Source organism: Dromiciops gliroides, chromosome 6 (genome assembly GCF_019393635.1).
Source record: "Dromiciops gliroides isolate mDroGli1 chromosome 6, mDroGli1.pri, whole genome shotgun sequence".
Classification (NCBI taxonomy): Eukaryota; Metazoa; Chordata; class Mammalia; order Microbiotheria; family Microbiotheriidae; genus Dromiciops; species Dromiciops gliroides.
The window spans coordinates 209821961-209843930 of NC_057866.1; the positions used below are offsets into that span (position 1 = coordinate 209821961).

The 21970-nt window shown below is 40.7% G+C and overlaps 1 protein-coding gene across 3 annotated transcripts in view; it reads left to right on the top strand.

Annotated features, from left to right (window-relative positions):
- SNX25 (sorting nexin 25) overlaps positions 1-21970 on the top strand; it is a 260886-nt gene that overhangs the window by 68617 nt on the left and 170299 nt on the right. For all 3 annotated transcript variants that reach the window (XM_043972839.1, XM_043972837.1, XM_043972838.1), the window contains exon 3: positions 16771-16987. In XM_043972839.1, the coding sequence (XP_043828774.1) occupies positions 16771-16987 (217 nt within the window). The remainder of the gene's footprint in view (positions 1-16770; positions 16988-21970) is intronic.

The following is a 21970-nucleotide window of genomic DNA, read 5'->3' on the forward strand; positions in this document are numbered from 1 at the left end:
TTTTTTGAAAACTTTGCATTCCAAATTTTCTTCCTCCCTCCCTCCTCACCCCTCCCTAAGAAATCAAGCAATTCAATATAAGTTATATATGTGCAGTCATGCAGAACATCTTCACATTAGTCAGGTATAATCTGCTTTTTAAATGAGTTTTCTTGCTCCTGAAATATTTGGTCATTCAACACCCCCACCCCACTTATTTCTCTTTTTGACTCCTTCGTCTTTGATTGTAGATTACTCCTGGACTTCAAAGCTATCTCAACCTCCTCCCATGTTAGGGAATTTGCTTTTCATTGGGCTCAGTCCTTGCCCTGAGTTACTTTTTGGAGGATAGAATTGGTCCCAGGCAGATGCCAATCTTCTTTCCTGGGGCTCTACATCAGTTTTAGCACCCCTGCCTTTGTTCCCTCTGTTATTTAGTTCTCTTGCTGAATACTGAATACTGAATACTGAATACTGATGCTGTGTAGTATACTACCACCCAAGGTAGAGGCTGCTCTCTAAATTAATTCCTATATCTTTGCCTCCTCTGCACAGGAGGATTGGGGAAGGGCAATGAAAGGGTTGAGTTTTGTTGCTTGTTGCCACACAGTGGTAGGGATGAAGATCAGGTAAACCAGTTTCTCTCAGTCTACAGCAGCAACGAAGAGAGGACTGAGTTTATTCCAGAGCACAAACCCAATCTCAGTTTGTGCTGTCCTACTATATCAAAGAGGCTGGTGGGGAAGGGACTACTCAATAGATGGGTTAGAGTTTAGGGATCTGTCTTCTCTTGTGTTAATTACCATGCTTCTTAGTGCCTTGGTTTGGGGAGACAGATGCAGTTACTTTACCCCTTGTGCATAATTGTGATTTGCTAAAATTTTAAGAACTTGGGAGGAATGAAGGTCTTGCTTGCTTGTTGTTTATGGGTTGCAATAGTAACAACACATAACCCTGGGGTGTATTCTTTCACAACTATACAAATACAAAGTAAGAGGCTTCCCTCTCTAGATTGGGGTCTGGGTCATGGGCATTATAAGCGACTGTCTTGATCACTCTTCTCCCATATACTCCTTGCCTGGATCCACAGATACATTTGCTCAATTTGAGATAAGCAGTCAGTGACAGATGATTCCTGTTTCTGCCTCTTATATTTCTCTGATCTGTGGAGATTTTGATTGACTTTGGATCCTTTGCTTTAACACTTAATTCACAATTTTCGGTCTAACCCTCAGGATGAGTTTTCTTTGGAAGCTCTTGGCTTTTTGTTTATTTGCTTGGATCCGCTTGGACCTTACCTTCCACTCTATTCTCCTTCCTCCTTGAGTCCCCTCTCCTCTGAGAGAAATGATTATTTCTCTTATATGAATGACCAATTATTCAATTAGGACTAAGGTTTTTCCCCTTCCTATTTCCTAATTCAGAAACTGACCCCTGTAGACAAGCCTTTGAAGTACAAGACTGATAATGAGATGAAATCTTAGACAAAACCAGGAAAACTTAGATTTGATTAAAAAAAAATAAAGAATTACTAATTTAGATGAATTGGTGGATTCTGGCCTATTGGGTTTTAGTCAGACATATCTAGGGGGAAGTGGATTCTCCCTTTTGTCTTGATTACCCTAGAGGGGGGGGGTCATATGAAAATAGATAAATCTCTTTGACCAAGACTGAGTGAGTATCCATGTCCCCCAGACCCTCATTAGGATTAGCCCACCTCTCATTATATTATTTATTCTCTCATTACTTGATAACCAATCAGAGTTGATTTCTGCCCTCAGGAAATGCTCTTCCAAGAGCATTTAAGCATTGAGTTCCATGAGAGGTCTTTGGCATTTGAGAGTGGCACTGACTTACCCACTAGCTATAATTAATAAAATGATGAATTACCCAGAAACTGTGTCTCTTGAACTTTTTAATCTGTCTCACCTCCTTACCTCCAGGTTTCATGAGTGTGGCTGATTGCTGGCATTTATGGGTAGACCTTCATTCCCTTTTCAGATTGCATTTCATCTTGCTGATTTTCCTCTGCATCTAAAAGTCACTTCAGCATCAGAAGAGCAGATGACAAGGGAATAGGATCCCAGGGGCTGTAAAAATCCCTATCAACCAGGACAGAAATTCATTAAGATCTGCATATGAATAGTAGTGTTTGGCTGGCATTTGCTTTTTCAGAGAGCAGATGTGAAATGTGAATGTTTTCCAAAGGAGAAAGTGATTCAGCATTTCATACTGGGCTACTTGTGGTTATGCCCTGGGTGACCTCTCAGTATCTCTGGGAGCAAGGCAGGAGAACATAGGCTTGTTTGAGTGGCAGCATCACTTGGGTGTCTATTGATAGCCGGTTATTATGTCTTTAGAAGAAAGGTCCATTGCTTCACTTAGATGATAAGTGGTCCTTTTATTTTAGGTCCTACTTTATATTGTGTGTGCGTGTGTGTGTGTGTGTGTGTGTGTGTGTGTGTGTGTGTGTGTGTAGTGGTCATATGTATTTAATTTAACAAAGGACTATCAAAGTCATTTGGAATTATGAATTTCTATTGCAGTCTCCATGCATTGGTTGATCCAAGGGGGTTAGACTTTTATTTTAAGTTTCTTATTCACAGATGTGTTTATGTTTCTGGCCTTATTTACATACTGCATCTTCAGAATCAAGATTTCATTCTGTTACCTTTTATATTGATGCTGTTCAGAATGTGAATTGCTTTAAGAGGGGGAAGGGAGGATGCTAAGAAGACAATGATTGTTATTGAATACAAGTATTGTTGGGAGACTACTGTATACAAGGCCTGGAGATATAAAGATAGAATGAAAAGCAACCCCAGGGGGGCAGCTAGGTGGTGCAGTGGATAAAGCAGCTCTAGATTCAGGAGGACTTGAGTTCAAATCTGTTCTTAGATACTTGACACTTACTAGCTGTGTGACCCTGGGCAAGTAACTTAACCCTCACTGCCCCACAGGAAAAAGAAAAGAAAAGAAAAGCAGTCTCTGCCCTAGACTTACATTCTATTGATAAGATACAACATGTCAACATATATACATCTATGTATATAGATGTATATGTTTATGTATATATGCCTTATCCATCTATCATCTCTTTCACTCTCTCTAAATTAAAATTGAGATGGATTTAAATCAAAGTAATTCAGGTATTCAGGAAAGGCAGACCCCCTTAGCACATGAGCTAAGGCTTGGAGAAAACTAAGTGTTTTAAAGAGTCATACTTGAGAAGGGAGTCTATTGCAGGCACAGGGGCAGCACCTGTGCAGAGATAGAGGCCAGAGACAGGGTGCAGGACTCTGGAAGCAATTAAGGAGGCTATTTAAGTGGGAATGGCGAGTGCATGAAGGGGAGTAATGTGTAGAGAGCCTGTAAAGGTAGGCAGAAGTAGATTGAGAAGGACTTTTACTGGCAAACAGGGGAACCCTATTTTATCTTAGAGGTAATATGAAACCATTGAACATTCTTGAGCGTGGGAGTGGCACAGTAAAGCATACTTTAGGAAGATGATTTTGATAGGTAAGGGGAGGGTGGATTTGAGAGGAGACATGTTGGAAGTCGAAGGCTGAATCTAGGGTGCAATCTAGAGATTGAGTAAGGGATCAGTGGGAGAAGCCATATTTAAAATGTTTGGCTCTTGGTATTGAAAGTAGTTGTGTTCAGGCATAGACAGGTAGGTGGTACAGTGGATAGACCATTGCACGTGGACTTTTTCCTGAGTTCAAATTTGGCCTCAGACATTTACTCGCTGTGTGACCCTGGGCAAGTCACTTATGCCTGTTTGCCTCAGTTTCCTTATCTGTCAGATGAACTGGAGATGGAAATGGCAAACCACTCTAGTATCTTTGCCAAGAAAACCCCAAATGGGGTCATGAAGAGTTGGACACAACTGATAAACAACAAAAGTGCACAGGCAAAAATTTTCAGAAATGACTATCTGATAGCACAAGGGGTCTGAGGCCCATAGAAGAAGCTTAATAATAAATGCTTATTGATTGGCTGATCAGATGTCTGATAAAATGTATGTAGGAGATTCCAGAGCAATATTCATTTACATATATATTCTATATCTTTAATAAAATTCAATTTAACAAGCTACTATTAAACATCTTATGTGTCCAAGGCACTGAACTGGATGTTGGGCATAGACAGATAAGGTCCCTGCCTTGAAGAAGGACTTTTTTTTTTGAGTTAACAGGGACTCAGATATCTGGGTTTGAACTCAGAGGACTAAATTAAAATCCTCCCTGTGTATCCCAGGACCAGGCATTTAATCATCCTGAGTCTTTATTTCCTCATCTGTAAAATAAAAGATTTGGCAAATGGTCTCTAAGGTTCTTCCCAACTCTAAACCTGAGGTCCTACATAGAGAAATATCTATATCTATGTATCTCTATACCTATAGCTATCTATCTATCTATCTATCTATCTATCTATCTATCTATCTATCTATCTATCTATCTATCTATCTATCTGACATTGGTGTAGATGATTATTTCCTTTGGAGTAAAGCTTTTATTTTTTAACATGAACACTGGCTCATCTATATGTCTTTGGATTGTTATAAAGAGCAAATCAAGGGGCAGCTAGGTGGCGCAGTGGATAGAGCACCAGCCCTGGATTCAGAAGGACCTGAGTTCAAATCCGGTCTCAGACCCTTGACACGAACTGTATGACCCTGGGCAAGTCACTTAACCCCAATTGCCTCACCAAAAAAAAAAAAGAAAGAAAGAAAGAAAGAAAGAGCAAATCAGGTATGTATGTAGAAGATTTTAAAATAAATATGCTGCCAGATCATTGCTGAATTTGTATTGCCATCATCAATTCCGAAGATGAAGAATTAAAGTTGAGTGAAATTTAATTGAATTAATTAAAAAATTAAACCTTTAGAAAGATTAAAATAAATGTACTGGCTAGGAACAAAGAACCAGAGATTTAGAGCCACAAAGGACCTCAGAGAGAATCTTGTGTGCTTTGTATCATATGTTCACTTTGTCCCCACCCCTGCAGTAGATAGAATAAGTAAGCTCCTTGAGGCCAAGAAGTGTTTCATTGTTGGTGGTGTTTCCAGCACCCAGTCCTATGATTTGCATGCAGTAGGTATTTTAGAAGATGTTTAAATTGAACTGAATCATCTCTCTCCTTCATTTTTGTAGATGAGGAGACTGAGGTGCAGGGAGCCTGAGATTTTCCCAAGGTCACATTTGGTATCCTAGCATTCTGAAAGAGTTATGGATTCTCTTTGTGTTATTTAACTTATTGGTTATCAGAAAGAGTCTCAGACACTGGGAAGAAAGCTATATTTAAAAAATATGATTTAATTCAGTTTTATCAAAGCCATTTGAAGAATAGTTTAAGGCGCCATAAATCTTAGAGCAGTCTAGCCACATCACATCCATATCTACATTGTACACATTGAAGAATATCTTGCTTATTATTTATATTTGGACCGATTTTCCTTACTGTGCTTATCTAAACAGAATGTGCATGGGGGGCAGGGGAAACCATTCTTATTGCATCCTATCACTCTTAAATGTCTCCATCTGTAATCCTTTCAACTTCTATCTAGATTGCACGTTTGGGGTTTGGCAATTTTATATAAAACTTGGAAAACTTATATGTTCCATTCACATTGGGAACTACATGTAAGCCATGATGAATTGATTGAATTAAATTCAAGGAACATTTATTAAGCATCTTAAGTATTGAGGATGAGGATAGGAAAACAAAATCAGCTCTCAAGATCTTCCCTTCTACTGGAGAAAGTTGGATAGAGCCTGTACACAAGTAAATGCAAAATAATGCAGAGGAATTTCAAGAGAGAGAAAATATTAACATATGGGACAATCAGAAAAGACTTTCTGCAGGAGTTGGCACCTGAGTTATGCTTTGAAGGAAGCTGGGGATTCTATATGGCAGAGCTGAGAAGGAAGTGGACTCTAGAAATGAGAGACTGAGAATATGCAAAGGCATGGAGGTGAGACATATAATGTTATGTATGAGGAAACCAGTCAGTAACAAGCTAATTTGACTCAAATAGAGAGTATGTGATAGGAAGTTGTATAAAATAAAACTGAAAAAGTAGGAGAGAGCCAGATTATATAGGGTTTGTAAAGATTTTTTTGAGGGGGGCAGCTAGGTAGCACAGTGGATAAAGCACTGGCTCTGGATTCATGAGGACCTGAGTTCAAATTCGACCTCAGACACTTGACTCTCACTAGCTGTGTGACCCTGGGCAAGTCACTTAACCCCCATTGCCTCGCCCCCCCCAAAAGATTATTTTGAAAGGTTTTGTGCTATATTATAAATGTTGATCATTATCATTATCATTTTTAATCATTATTAATTATTAATCTCATTCTCATCCTTAATTTTGTTATTGTTTGGCTTCATATTCTGCTTTTGTCCTGTGAATAGTAAGGTCGATACTTTGTACATGGACTGTGTAAAGTACAGGATTGATTTGCACAGTAACTCAAAAAATAGTCATTGAATGAATGAAAATAAACTTGAAATGTCAGCTCTGTCCAGTTATTCTTGAGTATGTGGCTATCTAGTGTTTTTGGGAAGAGACACTCTGAGCTATCAGGGTCTGTTATTTTTCTCTGTGCATTTCTCCTGACAGTAAAGGTATTAATCCTTCCAGAATTATATATGTGTATGACTTTAATTTGACACTGTGTGCCAAGAAAATCCCAACTGGGATCATGGAGAGTCAGACCCCACTGAAATGACTCAACAACAACAAAAATACGTTGTAAACTGTGAGATCAAGCTGTGAGATTCTAATCTGTAAATGGATGTTGAGGATGTATGTCTGTCACTTTGGAAATTCTAGGAGGTTACAAACTCTCCAGATTTACCTTGATGGTTGATATGGATGAGAGAAAAAAACAACTACAGGAATATTAAAGCAAGAATGATTTTCCCTTGGTACTAGAGATATGAATTGTTTTTAGATTGAACTTAAATTCTGAGTAAATTCTGAGTTTACATTTTCATTTAATCTTTGAATCACTTCAATTTCCTTCCACCCCCTCACCATCCTTTTAAACCCCAGTGACTTAAGGACCAGTTGAAATAAACTTAGATTTGCAGTTGGAGAATGTTTGCTCATTCATTAAATGAGGTTATTGGATTTGGTTATCTCTAGATGTCTTCTGGCTCTAACATTCTTTGGTTTATGATCAACAAATGGTTTTGGATCCAAGTTCAGTTGGCTTTATTGCTTAAAGTGTTGAGAGTGTGGTAAAGATAGGTCATTTTTTTTTCCCTTCGGGATTCCTGCGTAGAAATAAAACCAAATTTGTAAATGTTGATCAGTTATACTAATAAACAATATTCAGGAACATATCAGTAATCCAGAAGTCATCTTTGTCATCATCGCAAGAATCCATGAAGGGACTAAGCCAGGAAGTTTTAAGTAACAAATAAAGAGACTTGGAGCAGCAAGCAATGGGTGGAAAAGCCTAATTGAAAAAAGCTTAAAGACAGTGATTAGACCTGATGTCTTGTGATGAGTTGTTCTTATTCATTGGTGAGATAAAGAAAGTAGGAGCTAGAATAAAAGAGGGAAACTATAGAGAGGGAGAAGAAGAGACAGTGGATTGTAGAAATACTAATGATCAGAAAATGGAGCTAAGATAAGAAAATAGATCATATAAAAATAGAGCAGCTCTTTTTGTGATGGCAACCCCTCTCCCTCCCCCCCTCCACCCCAGCTGCAAACTCAGAGGATGTCCAGCAATGGAAGAATGGTTGAATAAATTATGGTCTATGAATGTGATAGATAGGACTATTGTGTTCTAAGAAATGAGGAAATTGATAATATCAAAAGGACATGGGGGGCAGCTAGGTGGCACAGTGGATAGAGCACCGGCCCTGGAGTCAGGAGTACCTGAGTTCAAATCCGGCCTCAGACACTTAACACACACTTACTAGCTGTGTGACCCTGGGCAAGTCACTTAACCCCAATTGCCTCACTAAAAAAAAAAAAAAAAAAAGGACATGGAAGGACATGTATGAATTATTGCAGAGTGAAGGGAACAGAAGAAGAAAAAGAATTTGTACTATATAAGCTTTTTAGTATAAAGTTTATCCATGGCATAACTATATATAAACTATGTGTGTGTGTGTGTATATATATATATATAGATATATATATATATATATATATATATATATATATATATATATATATATATATAAACGTATAGTATATGTATTTTGCCAATATTTGTAAAAATGAAAATTGCATGGATGTTTTTAAATTGATGACAAGTGAAATGAGCCAAACCTGGTGAACAATTTGTATAATTATAACAACACTGTAAAAACAAATAACTTTGAAAACTGTAAGAAGTATGACCAATAAAATGATCATTCATGATCCCAGAGAACTAATGAGGAAACATCAGAGAGGATGTGATAGATTCGGGGTATAGAAGGAGACATATATACATGCATGTATATACACACACATACCTGTATATGCATACCTATTCTAGTAAATTGTTTTATTTAACTAGGCAAATTTATTTTGCTTTTTTTAGTGGAGTGGGAAAGAGGAGGGAGAAAAATAGATTTCTTTTAATTATTTTCTTGTTTGTTAATTATTTTCTAAAAATAGAGAGTTGAGAGGTGCTACAGATGTAAAATGTTGGATGAACTTTCAGATGAGGTGGCTGCATTATTAGTTTTATATAAGTGTTTTACTTTGTTATGGAACCTCTCATAAAGTGGGAGTGATCCATAAATATTTGTAACATAAAAACAAAACTCATCAATAACACTGAAATAAAAGGAAATAGAAGAAAAGGAAGAGCTCTGAAGAGATAGAATAGTAAATAGATTAGATAGTACAAGCAAACATAGCCCTCTACAATTTGGCAGCCCTTCATGCAGACACCGTGTTACAAAATCACACCAGCCCCCTCTGTAGAGACATTGGGCATGATGCTTGACAAAGAATAGAATCACCAAATAATGGAGAAGAGAGGAGGAATCAAATTCATATATACCAATTCACAGGTTATAGGCAAACATCACAAGGATCTACTATATTTCAGGGGCATCTTGGTGGCACAGTGGATAGAGTGCCAGGCTTAGAGTCAGGAAGACTCATCTTCCTGAGTTCAAATCCAACCTCAGGGGCAGCTAGGTGGTGCAGTGGATGGAGCACCGGCCCTGGATTCAGGAGGACCTGAGTTCAAATCTGGCCTCAGACACTTAACACTTACTAGCTGTGTGACCCTGGGCAAGTCACTTAACCCCAATTGCCTCCTAAAAAAACTAAAAAACACAAAAAACAAAAAACAAATCCAACCTCAAACACTTATGAGCTATGTGACCCTGGTCAAGTCACTTAAACCTGTTTGCCTCTGTTCCTCATCTGTAAAAAAAGCTGGAGAAGGAAATGGCAAACCATTCCATTATTTTTGCCAAGAAATCCCAAAAAGGGGTCACGAAGAGTCAGACATGACTGAAAAATGACTAAACAACATTAAAAACTTTTGCGGAGACAGCTAGTTGGCATAGTGGATAGAGCACCAGCCCTGGATTCAGGAGGACCTGAGTTCAAATCCGAACTCAGACACTTGACACTTAATAGCTGTGTGACCCTGGGCAAGTCAACCCCAATCGCCTCACCAAAAAACAAAAACCTTTTGCATCAACTATTTCAGGCACTGCTTTAGTTGCTAGGGATAAAGTTCAAATAATGAAATAATCCCTAATTTAAGGGTGCTTATATTTTAACAGGGAGGATAATAAGTACATGCAAAAATATATACAGCATAAAAATAAATTTAATAAAATATTTAAATACAAGGTCGTTTGGGAGAGAAGGCACTAACAAGGAAGGCTTCCTCTGAGCTGCGTCTTAGAAGGAGAGAGGGACTTAGAAGGAATATAGGCAAAGAGAAAGTAAATTCCATCAATAGGCAAATGTAATATCAAGGAATGTAAGTGAGGTAGATGTTAACACTTAGTCTGGACTCATTGCTTCTTGGGAGCTTTGGTGTCTTTATTCTGACCCCTATACCTTGTCCCAGATATCCTTGCTGCCTCTTGTTGTTTTAAACCTCTACCCTGAGTAGAGTGCTTGTATATTATCTCTTTGCCCTTTGGAACTACTACTCTGGGCTTCAAGGCTGTGGCCTGGTGGGATGGCATTGATGGAAGACCTGGACCAAATCTGAATGAAGCACGATCTTTCCTTGGGTCTATAACCCTCCCAGTCTATCAGGTATAGAAACAGCTCTAGCACCTCTGAAAGTGAAGGATGTCTTGTCCTTCCTGCTTATTAGCAGTGGTAGACTTGGAGGTTAGAACTGAGGGTTGAAGTGAGCCCATCTTAGCCAATAACAGTGAATCATGGGGAAGATGTAGAATGAGAAGGGCAGTTCCCTTGGGCAGACCATGACACTGAATGATAGAAAAAGGATCCACCACCCTTAGTGTCTCCTGCTGCAAAGATTATTGGTAGAAAAGCTAGATTGGTTTCTTATACTCAAAGGCTTTGGTTGTTCTCTCCCCACACCACTCCCCAATCCCACTTATATAACCCTTTGCCTGTTGACAAGGTTTGCTGCAAATTCAGTTTGAGTGGCCTCCAACTCTTCTAGGTAGTCACTGGTTAAATAGTAGGGATGCTTGGCATGGGGTCCATGGTTCTATGGATGGATTTCTGGGAAATTATGTGGGAGTAGGGTGGAATGACATCTTTTTTTTCTCTAACCCTTCACTGAAATGTAGCACTTCCTTCATTTGTGAATGTAGATAATAATCACTATTTCAAGGGTTTCACCAGACTGCCTGAGAGTTTTACAAGACAAAAAGAATGAAGAACCCCAGGACAACAGGACTTTAAAGTGTAGGAAAAAAAGTGAGAGAAAAAGCATAGATGGAAGCTCTTACTCATAGAGAAGATTGTTCTGATTGGAAAACAGAATTGGAGTAATAGCATTTTTTTACTGGGCAGAAGAGCCCAGGCACTGATGGTAGAAGGTGTGGCCTTTGAGATATTGTTTCAGGGTTTGGTTTATGTGGACTGGGGCAGGGGGTGAGGAACGAGAAGCCATGGCATTGGAAATCTGCAGCAGAAGCCTTATGAGTAGAGCAGCAGTCCATAACTGGGATATAAACTAGGGTCCCTGATTGGAGCCAGAGAAGAGAAGGTCAGAGAGGTTGACTATGGAGCCTGAAAATATCTTTCAGCTATAGACTGGTGGTTCCAATTCTCTTGGGAAGCCCAGTACACAAACCACATGTGAGCCATCTTGATCAAGGTTTATCCCTAGCAAAGGAAATAAGCCAGTGATAGAGTCTAAAGTGACCATTTTTGAGGGAGGATGGGGTGGGTTTGGCAAGAGTTTTCTAGCAAGTCTTGGGTACTAGACACAGGTACAACTTTTGTGTCACTGGACATCCCATGTTTGTCATGTCTACCAGAAATTATGGAAGAACACGGGTCAGGTTTGTAGCTTGCTACTGGGTGGCCATGGCAGAGTTGGGGAGCATTGTCTACTGAGCCTCATTGGGAGCAATGGATAGGTGGGAGTAGAGGTGCCAGAACCTGTCTGAGACTTTGAGAGCGAGTGTGTGCTAGAGACAATTGGGCTTGAATTGAGGTGCCTACCTCCTGCTGGTGAACACTAACATTTAGGGTTTAATGGCTGTGATGTTCTATAGAAGGGACTAATTTAACTTCTGGGGTGAGTGATTCACTATGTGGCCAAACTTTTCATAATAGTATATCTGATTTCAGAGGGGCAGCTGAATTGGCACAGTGGATAGAGCACTGGCCCTGGAGTCAAGAGGACCTGAGTTCAAATCTCACCTCAGACACTTACTAGTTGTGTGACCCTGGGCAAGTCACTTAACCCCAGTTGCCTTAAAACATTTCTAGTTTTTGTGATCTATAACTTGACACTGGACCCAGATGGCTCTGGAAGAGAGAGTGAGGTGGGTGACCTTGCACAGCTCTCCTTCACTTAAATCCAAGTCAGTGCAAGTAATGACATCACCTCCCCGATGTCATGATCCTCTTTGAGAATGAAGGACACACAACAACAATATCTGATTTCAGAGTCCAAGAATGTAGGTGATGGTGAAGCGACCCTACTCAGCAATAAAGTCATGGGATTATTGGTCTGAAGCATCATAATAGTAATGAGTTAGAAACCTAAAGGAAATAATATAGCTATGTTTCTGTGGGAGTAATTAGACTTGTTAGGACTCTAGATCCTTCAAGGAAACATGTCTGCATAGGATGAGCAAAGATGATACTTTTACATTATATATATGATATTAGGGTTACCTTAGAATCCATCTACTCCATCTCCCTCATTTTACAGATAGGGAAACTGAGGCCCTGAGAGGTTCAGTGATATGCTCAAGTACATGCATGTAGCTAAGGCACAAAGTAACCTCTGCCTCAGTTGTCCACTGGAAAACCTTGAGATGCTCCGCTAACCAGTGAGGAGCAGTGTAAAGTCAGAGAATCCTAGGATTATGGAATAAAGTCAGAGTCAATAAACATTTATTAAGTACCCAGTAGGGCAGCTGGGTGGTGAAGTAGATAGAGTGCTGGGCCCAGAGTCAGGAGGATGGGTCTTTTTGAGTTCAAATGTGACTTCTGACACTTACTAGTTGTGTGACCCTGGGCAAGTCACTTAACCTTGCCTACCTCAGTTTCCTTGTCTGTAAAATTAGCTGGAGAAAACTAAGGCATTAGACAGGCCCTGTCTTCAAGGAACTCACATTCCAAGGGAAGTAACACATAAGAAGAAGGCCAAAATCAGGGTTGGAGGAAGGGAACGTTTCCTAGGCTCAGGGGCATGTATCTGGAGTAGGGAATGATCTGGGTAGCTTCGAAGTGGATTTTATCTTGCAGAATGATGGGATTCTGGAGATGATCAAATCCAGGAAAATAGTGGGCAGGAAATGATGAAGAGATTCCTGAAAACAGGTTCTTGAAAACCTGGAAAACTGTTTTCAGTCTCTTGTGGAGACAGAGGGTTTTCCCTTTAGGAGTTTTGTGTCTTGAGTCATTGGTCATGACAGACCAGCATAGCCATCAGCTATTTCAACTATTCCTGGCATAGCATAGAACCTTTGGGATGCTCACTGTCCTTATGATCAGAAATAGATGGGCCATGGAATAAGCAATGAATAAAATCCATCCATGGATGGCAGAGGGAGTGCGTGGAGAATGAAGGACCTTGCCATGCCCTTTTCTATGGTGGTAAATAGACCAGTCATGAGAAGAAACTTTTAGAGGTCAATTATTCCAACCTCCTCACTTGAACAGCTCTGTCTCAGTTTCTTCATCAGTAAAAGTGAGTAGGTCGGAATAATACATATGAGGAAACGGAGGCACAGAGAGCTTTAATGACTTGTCCCAGGTCACACAGAGATGTTAAGTGACAGAACTAGATTTGAACCCGGGTTTCCTGACTCATCCCCTCCTCCTGGTTTGGGAAACAGCTAGAAAGGGCTACAAGACTGGCTCTGACCTGAGGTATGAGTCAACGTGCATCTCTTGTCAAATAAGTGTGGGAAGGTTAGTGTCATTTTTCACTCAGACTAATTCATTCCAAATGAGTGTAAACAAGCCTTCCAAAAATGAATCAACCAGAACAAGTGGATTTCATGCCAAATACAGAAGGAGCTGGTCTGGTGTAGCCACTTTCCCATGCTGGGGCCCATTATCTGCAGGCTAACCAGCTGGGTTCTGGGGAGGAGGTCCCAATAGGGACCATGATCCATGAGGCAGGGTCTCAGTCTATGGGGAATCCTGGTGGACAGAACCATAAACTACTTCCACTGTGCCAGGAGCCCCAAGAAGGTGCCCATTTATTTGCCTAGAGAAATGCTCTGGGGCACCCAGATGCCACTTGGCATCCTGTGCATCCCTTCCAAGGACTGTCTTACGCAGAAACATGTGCCTTTCAGTGTCTCCCATGGGGTGCCTCCTGGGGGGGGGTGGCATGTTTGAAAGGATGAGCTAACAGTTGCTTCAGCTCTGTGTTCTTTGGAGCCTTCTGCTGGGGTCAGGTAGCCCTGCCATGATCACCATATGCCCTCTGTCCAGAGTTGGAACAATAAATGTGATGAGATAATGCAGGACTGGTCCATGCCTGTAATTAGACCAACACCTGGACAGGTACATAGTGGGGTGGGCCTGGAGACAGGAGAGAAGCCAGCATCCTGAGGCCAGGTCAGGCCATTATTAAATGGTCTGCAGCCCACCAATGTCCAGCTGATGTCAGAGAGGCTAAGGCTAAGGTGAGAGGCTTGGCTAGTTGCCAGAGTTCAGGGCCAACAGACTCTGTTAAAGACCGGGGAATGGAAATGCAGAGGGGTCCAAAATAAAGACCTCTCTGTCTGAACTGAAGCTGCTTTCCTGGGTGGGTGAGGTAGGGGAGATGGTCTCTGAAAACCAATTGGATACTTTGGGGGGGGGCGGGGCAATGAGGGTTAAATGACTTGCCCAGGGTCACACAGCTAGTGTCAAGTGCCTGAGGCCAGATTTGAACTCAGGTCCTACTGAATCCAGGGCTGGTGCTTTATCCACTGCGCCACCTACCTGCCCCTAATTGGATACTTCTGAGCAAGGATCTTCCTCTTTCCCCACTCCCTACCAGTAACCTCTCCCTGTCCCCCAGCCTATGTTGGGCTCTGTCCATTGGCCAGGCAAGAAAGGAACCTCACAGTTGTCTCAGTGACTCCTCTTCTGGGACCCTCAGAGCAGAGGGCATCGGTGGCCAGGCTTCACTTAGCGTTAGGCTAAAGAAAGATGCCGATACCATTTTGCAGTGTGAGCTCTGAGAAGGTACAGTTGGGACAGGCAGATGCCAACAGATGCAGAATTCTGAATCACCAAATTTTATTCATCACCAAGTTTCCTTTTCAGTGACTTCAGTCAGTCCCTGGTGGCCCACAATGCCTGGGGGCTAGAATGATAAGCCGGATGGCTCATCTCCATGCAAGGCTATGCCTTCATGTATTCCTGAGCCTCTTCCCACTCCTCCATTCACTTCTCTGGTTTGCTCACCCACAGCCTCTTGGGTCAGCTGTCGCTAGAGCTGGTAGCCTTCAGGAGACAGGTTGTGTCAACACCCCTTCCTCCATCTTTGTATAGCTTCCCTGACTGCCTTCAATTCCACATAAGGTCCCCCCTTCTACAGGAAGCCTTTCCTGATCTCCCTGACTTCTAATGCCTTTCCTCAGTTGATTATATTCAGTTTTGTCCATATATATCTTTTAGATTGTGAGCGCTTCAAGAACAAGGACTGTCTTTGACCTTTTTTTGCATCTCCAGCACTTAGCATAGTGCCTGACATATAAGAAGGTGCTAAATAAATATTTGTTAATCGACTGACACTCTAGCAGAGAAGCTGACCTGAAACGCCCCGAGAAAGATATGAGGAAGTGGGGATCTGTTCATTTTTAGAGAAAATGAGAAGGAGGGAGCCCTCTGTGACATCCTGAGACTGTGGTCTGCACCAACAACATCCCTCCTTAGGCAAATCATGGAATGTTACCGATGTGAGGGGATCGCACCTCCTACGTATGGAGAAGCATTGTGTTAGATACTGGGGAAGATAGGTAATTTAAATGGCCTTGGTTCTTTAGTACAGGTTCATCATACTGCCTTAACAGCTGTGTGACCCTGCTCAAGTCACTTAACCTTTATTTGCCTCAGTTTCCTCGTCTGTAAAATGGGGATAATCATAGCACCCACTTCCCAAGGTCATTGTGAGGATCAAATGAGATAATATCTATAAAGCACTTAGCATAGTGCCAGGCACATAGTAGACACTATATAAACGCTAGCGATTTATTGTTGTTTTGTGATGATGACAACGATAATGATGATACAGTTCAAAGAGTGCGGGATTTAGAATCAGGCCCTTCAACTCGTATCTCAGCTCTGTTGCTCGCCAACTATGTGACCTTAGGGAAGTCATTTAATCTCTCTGGAAACTGAGGTTTCCTCATTTGTAAAATAAGAGAATTTGACAAGACGACCTCAAAGATCCCTTCCAGGTATAAATCTGTGATTTTACGGTCCTATAATCCAAATCTGTCATTTCAGAGATTGAGAAACTGAGGCCCAAGGAGAAGCAGACACTTGTTGAAGATCACAGATGTAATTAGTTCTTCCTGAGGGACCTCAAATCTCTTGACTCACATTAAGTCACCAGGCTTTCCTAAACTCTCTTTTTTTGAAAGACCTACAAGAGAACAACTTGAGTTCTTCCTTCAATATGGCTTTAGGTCAGGAATTCTTAACCTGGAATCTGTAAAATTTTTTTAAATGTTTTGGTAACTATTTCCTGAGTGTGTATGTGTGTGTGTGTGTGTGTGTGTGTGTGTGTGGCAATTGGGGTTAAGTGACTTGCCCAGGGTCACACAGCTAGTAAGTGTTAAGTGTATGAGGCTGGATTTGAACTCAGGTCCTCCTGACTCCAGGACTGGTGCTCTGTCCACTGTGCCACCTAGCTGCCCCTAATTATTTCCTTTTAATGATTCTTTTCTAATCCGATGGATTTATCTCATCTCATATTCTATGAAGGGGTCCACAGGCTTTCCCAGTCTGCCCAAGAGGTCCAGAACACAAAAAGGTGAAGGATCATTGCTCTAAGACTCTCTGTGTATTGTAAGCAGTGACTGTTCCACCAGAGGTGACAGGACACCTCTAGAAATAGTCACTGTGATTCTGCTGTGCCTGCATTGCCTCTATTGTCCAAGTTTCATTTCTGGTTTTGTTTCTTCCTTTGGTAGTGTTCGACTACAGCTATAGGGATTACATTCTGTCCTGGTATGGGAACCTCAGCAGAGATGAGGGGCGGCTCTACCACCTGCTCTCCGAAGATTTCTGGGAAGTCGCCAAACAGCTGCGCCACAGACTGAGTCATGTGGATGTGGTGAAAGTTGTGTGTAATGATGTCGTCAAGACGTTGCTCACCCATTTCTGTGACCTCAAAGCTGCCCATGCCAGGTAACACCTTTGAGTTGGGGGGAAAAATCCCCAGGGTTTTTTTTGTTTGTTTGTTTGTTTTTGTTGGGTTGGGAGTCAACATGTTCTAACAGATCACAGTGTCTCTCATTTGTACTTGAGTTCAGGTTAAGATTGTATGTTGGGCCAGGGGTGGGTGTACAGTTGTGTTGATGTATTTTGTTTCTAATTTTATAACGGTTTTCACAGTCAGTTTTTTAAAAACGGGTAGTTGTTCCATAGCAGATGCTTTTCATATGAAAATCTTCTCAGTATCATAGTTACTTATCACAAGAAAAATAAGTTTTTACAACTATCTTGAGCATCGTTGGACACTCTGCAATTTTTAGTCAAATATAGTTCATGGTTCTTCTTATAGAATACCCTATTAAGAACTGCTTAGCATTATAACACCTTGAAAACTGATTTAGATAAACTGTGTGATATTTAGAAATGGCATTTGAACGTGAGAATGTAAAAAAGATACCAAGAGCCACTGTTTAAGCACACAGTCAAAAATGAGTCCTTTGCGAGTGTAACATAGCTTCCTTGAGTGGATTTATGCTTCCAAAAATGAATGTGCTTTTTGAAGAAGGGAACTCAAACTACCACACTTACTATTGAGAGAAATGATCATTTCTTTCTTATATTAATAACTAATTATTGAATTTGGACCAAGGATTTTCCCCTTTTCTACTTCTTCACTCAGAAATCAACCAGTGTAGGAAATCCTGGGCAAAGACTTAAGTAGGCTAAGATCTAATCAAAGACAAAAAAAGAAATCCTAAGTTTAACGGAATGAGTGGATTCCTGCTCATTGTGTTTACTCAGGTCTGGGAAAATATGGATTCTCCCTTTTGTCAGATGGGTGATATGGAAATTGATACCCAGTGCTATATACCCCATTGGAATATATCCCAGCCTCTCATTGTAATATTCATTTTCTCATTAATTGTTAACCAGTTACAGTTCATTGCCACCCTCAGGAACACCCACTTTTCCAAGGGCATATAAGTTGGGAACCTGCCACCATTAAAGTCTTTGGCATCTGGGAGTGCCACGGACTTCTTGTATTATTAAATACTAGCATTATTAATAAAATGACTAATTACCCAGAAACTATGTCTCTTGAAGTTTTTTTTTTCTTTGAATTTTTTAAATGCCACACTATGGAATTCATTCTTTCTTGGGTCTACTGCCAATATTTTCTTTTTCTTTTCTTTTTAGTGAGGCAATTGGGGTTAAGTGACTTGCCCAAGGTCACACAGCTAGTAAGTGTTAAGTGTCTGAGGCCGGATTTGAACTCAGGTACTCCTGACTCCAGGGCCGGTGCTCTATCCACTGTGCCACCTAGCTGCCCCACAGCCAATATTTTCTTTATGTCCGAATCTTGTGGCCTTTTGCTGCAAGATTCTCTTGTTACCTTGTATACAGGTATACACTGGAGAGAAGAGGGAAAGGTGCAGAAGGTATCATCAAGGAACAACATAGTTTGTGGCATACTCATCAATGCTGAGCCCATTCAGAGTTATTTGTGCCTAAGACCCAGGGCATCTTGGTCCACTGCTTCTAGGGGGACACTCCAAATGAACCAGATAGGGTTAGCCACTCAAGAAATGTGGGTGTTTGTGAAGAGGTTTCACGTGGATCTCTCTTACTTTCCCTTCTTTGCAGAAAACCAGCTTCAAAAGAAGAGTGTAATTGGGTCATCCTAGAAAACCAGGCTAAGGTGTCTGTTTCCACCTGCCTGTTTTTATGAGCTACCTACAGTTAGCCAGCTTTGGAATGGGACAGGGGTTGGTACAGGTTCCAGGGCTATTAACACTATTTCTTGCTGCCCCCACAGTTCAGCTGTCCTGGCTTTATTTTAATTTAACAAACATTCACTAAACACCTACTGCTTGCAGAGCACTGGCCTAGATACTGGGGAAGATACTAAGTTTCTATAGGCAACATTATTCATGATGGGACTAGTAAGGGGCTCATCCCACAGGGACAGATAACTATTATGCAGAACAATATATAAATGCACCAAGAATGTGGAAAACAGAGTCTTTGTATGATGCAAAGGGGAAAAAGTCGTTCTTGATTTGGAGGTGTCAGGGAAGGCTTCATGGAGTAGAGAAGATAGCAAGTGACTTAGGTTTTAAAGGAAGAATGAACATTTAATAGGCAAAGAAAGGTAACAGTCGGTAATTTGGTGAAATGTAAAGTTATGGATTTGTAGTCCAGACTATTTAAATTCTGTTTCTGCTTTTATAATACTCATGTGACTTGAACAAGTCATTTAAATTTCCAGGGTCCTAATTTCTTCATTTATAAAATAAGATTTGGCAATATAATGTGGCACAGTGGAGAGGGCAATGATTGGAGTCACGGGTCCTGAGTTCAAATCCCTACTTACTCCCTGTTTGACCTTGGGGGAGTCACTTAATCTCTCTGGGCCTCAGTTTCCTCTTCTGCAAAGTGAAGGGTATTGGACTAGATGACCTCTAAAGTTCCCTCCAGTTGTAGACCTGTGATCCTGTAATCTGTATGAGCCTATAACTAGATGATTTCTGATGTTCCTCCTAGTTCTAAATCTTTGTGTATATATTACTTACGTGTTTCAGGTTTTTTCCTCATCAACCACCCTGTGAGGTAGATAGTGTATTTTCCCATTTTACAGATGAGAAACCCAAGGCTCAGCACATTTAATTAATTATCCATCATCATATAGGTAGTAAACAGTCAGAATTTGTACCCAGGTCTGCTGAGTTGGGCAACTAGAAGCATAGAATGCCATGGTGCATAAAGCACCAGGCCTGGAATCAGAAAGACTCAGCTTCAAATCTGGCCTTTCTAGCTGTGTGACCCTGGGCAAGTCACTTAACCCTGTTTGCCTCAGTTTCCTCATCTGTAAAATGGGCTGGAGAAGGACATGGCAAACCACCCCGGTATCTTTGCCAAGAAAACCCCAAATGGGCTTACAAAGAGTCAAACATGACTGAACAGCATCAACAACAGATTCCAAATCCATTGCTCTTTTTAAACTATACCATGCTGCTTTGAGAGGTCAGATCTTTAAAATTTCTAAAAATTTAATGCAATCCAGTCACAAAGTTATAGAATTTTCCAGCATGTGTACAATTAACCAATGGTCTTACTAGAATTAGAGAGGGAAGACCTCTTTCAATATACCTGAAACAATTTGGTTAATGCTTTGCATTGTCTGTCTCCTTACATAATTGGCTTTTTATTAATCAATCTGGCAAAATAATTCAACATAATCTTTCTTTACTTTTGTTTTCCATATACTTTCAATATGTGAATGACTTTCTGTTTGTTGTACTGCCAAGAAGTTTTATAAGCTTCTAAACAGCACAGTGACTATAGTATTGTGACTGATACATAGCGTCACCTTAATAAATGTTCACTGCCGGCTTCATTGGCTTCCAGCACGGCTGTTTTTCAGGTGGTCCAGGTACAGAGGGGGCCATGGAAATCCTTCTGGTGGTGTTTGCTAACCTACTCCCACTCAAAGGCATCCCATGCACATGAGTCAGAGAACGTTAGTTCTGGAAAGAACTTCAGAGATCGTGTGGTCTAACTCATTCGTTTCAGATGTGAAAAAATTTTACTGTTGGATATATTTGCAGAAAAAAAAAAGCCTTTATGGTTTTTGGCTTTTTTGAGCAATGAAGTAAAGAGAAATGAAAGTTTAACATGAACCATTTTCTCCCTTATCCACTGAACTCCTGGGAACAATTCTTTCCCTCTAGAAATGAGAAGGGAAAAAATTATTTTTTTCTTTTTGAAAATTAAGACTGTCCTGCACTGATTACTTTTTGGGGTATATGCCTTCCAGCTGCATCATTTGGAGTGAGAACAGTCTTTGTTCAACTATTGTTACAAGGCTTGAAGGATTGTATCTTGGCATGTTGGGATTTCAAGATACTTGGTTAATTTACATTTTTGAAAATATTTATCAACTTCTTCCACTAAAGTCATTTTCCAGTGCCTCATGGAGGTGAGGAGGTAATTGAATTCTCAAAAATCTATGTCAGTGGAGTGTAAGCTTTAGCATATTCTACAAAACTCAGAAGGCTTCAATCACTGGCCCAGGGATAGCTTGTGCTTCTGTCATCTGAGGACGGGCTTAACTGAACTTGGCTGAGTCTCATCACCAGAAGGTTGGTCACCAGGTTTGGCCACAATAACTCAGGAAGCCATCTGTTAAGACATGGTTGAATTATGATTTGCATTAGTGGGAAGAATACTCATATTGATAAAATGACGTCTTTGGAAGGAAAGAAGTACGTTTATCAATCTACAGCTGAAAAGTAATTAATTAGTTTTGGGGTTGTTGTTGGTTTTGTTTTTTTTTTAGCATTTAGGAATGCTAGCAATAAATAAAGAGAAAGGCAAACAGTCTTACTGACTTTAGGCCTGGGGCACTCTATCCACTTGTTTGTTTAATTATCTGTGGGCTAGGCTGGGTTTTTAAAAAATTATTTCTACTACTTATACATTAATGGCTACTTTACCCATTTAGGCAGAAAGTATTTATTACTAATTAATACTAAATTTTAGTGAAGTATTGACTGCATGATATTTAACACGAGCAGAAAATTCCCAGTGCCATATTGTCTCTAAGAGAGCCCTTGGCCTACCAGCCTAATTGTCCTAAGAGGAGAGCACTCACCACCCAATAGCGGGTCCAGGAAGCGAGAACACCAAGAAACCTGTGACTCTCCCATGGTCTCCACTTTTCTCCTCTTTTATACAGGTGGGTCACTATACACTGATCAAAGCTAATTGGTTAGCATCATTCAGTTCCATTGGTTGATGTGAATTGAGGTTGGTCCATATTAAAATGATCTCTACAGATGACATCAGGGGGATACTTCCCCCTAAGTTGCTCAAGGCAAAGTCCATTATCTAGGTGTGGTATGATCCCCTCAGTTGACTGAGCTAGACAGAAGAGTCTATCTCCATTCCTTGGGC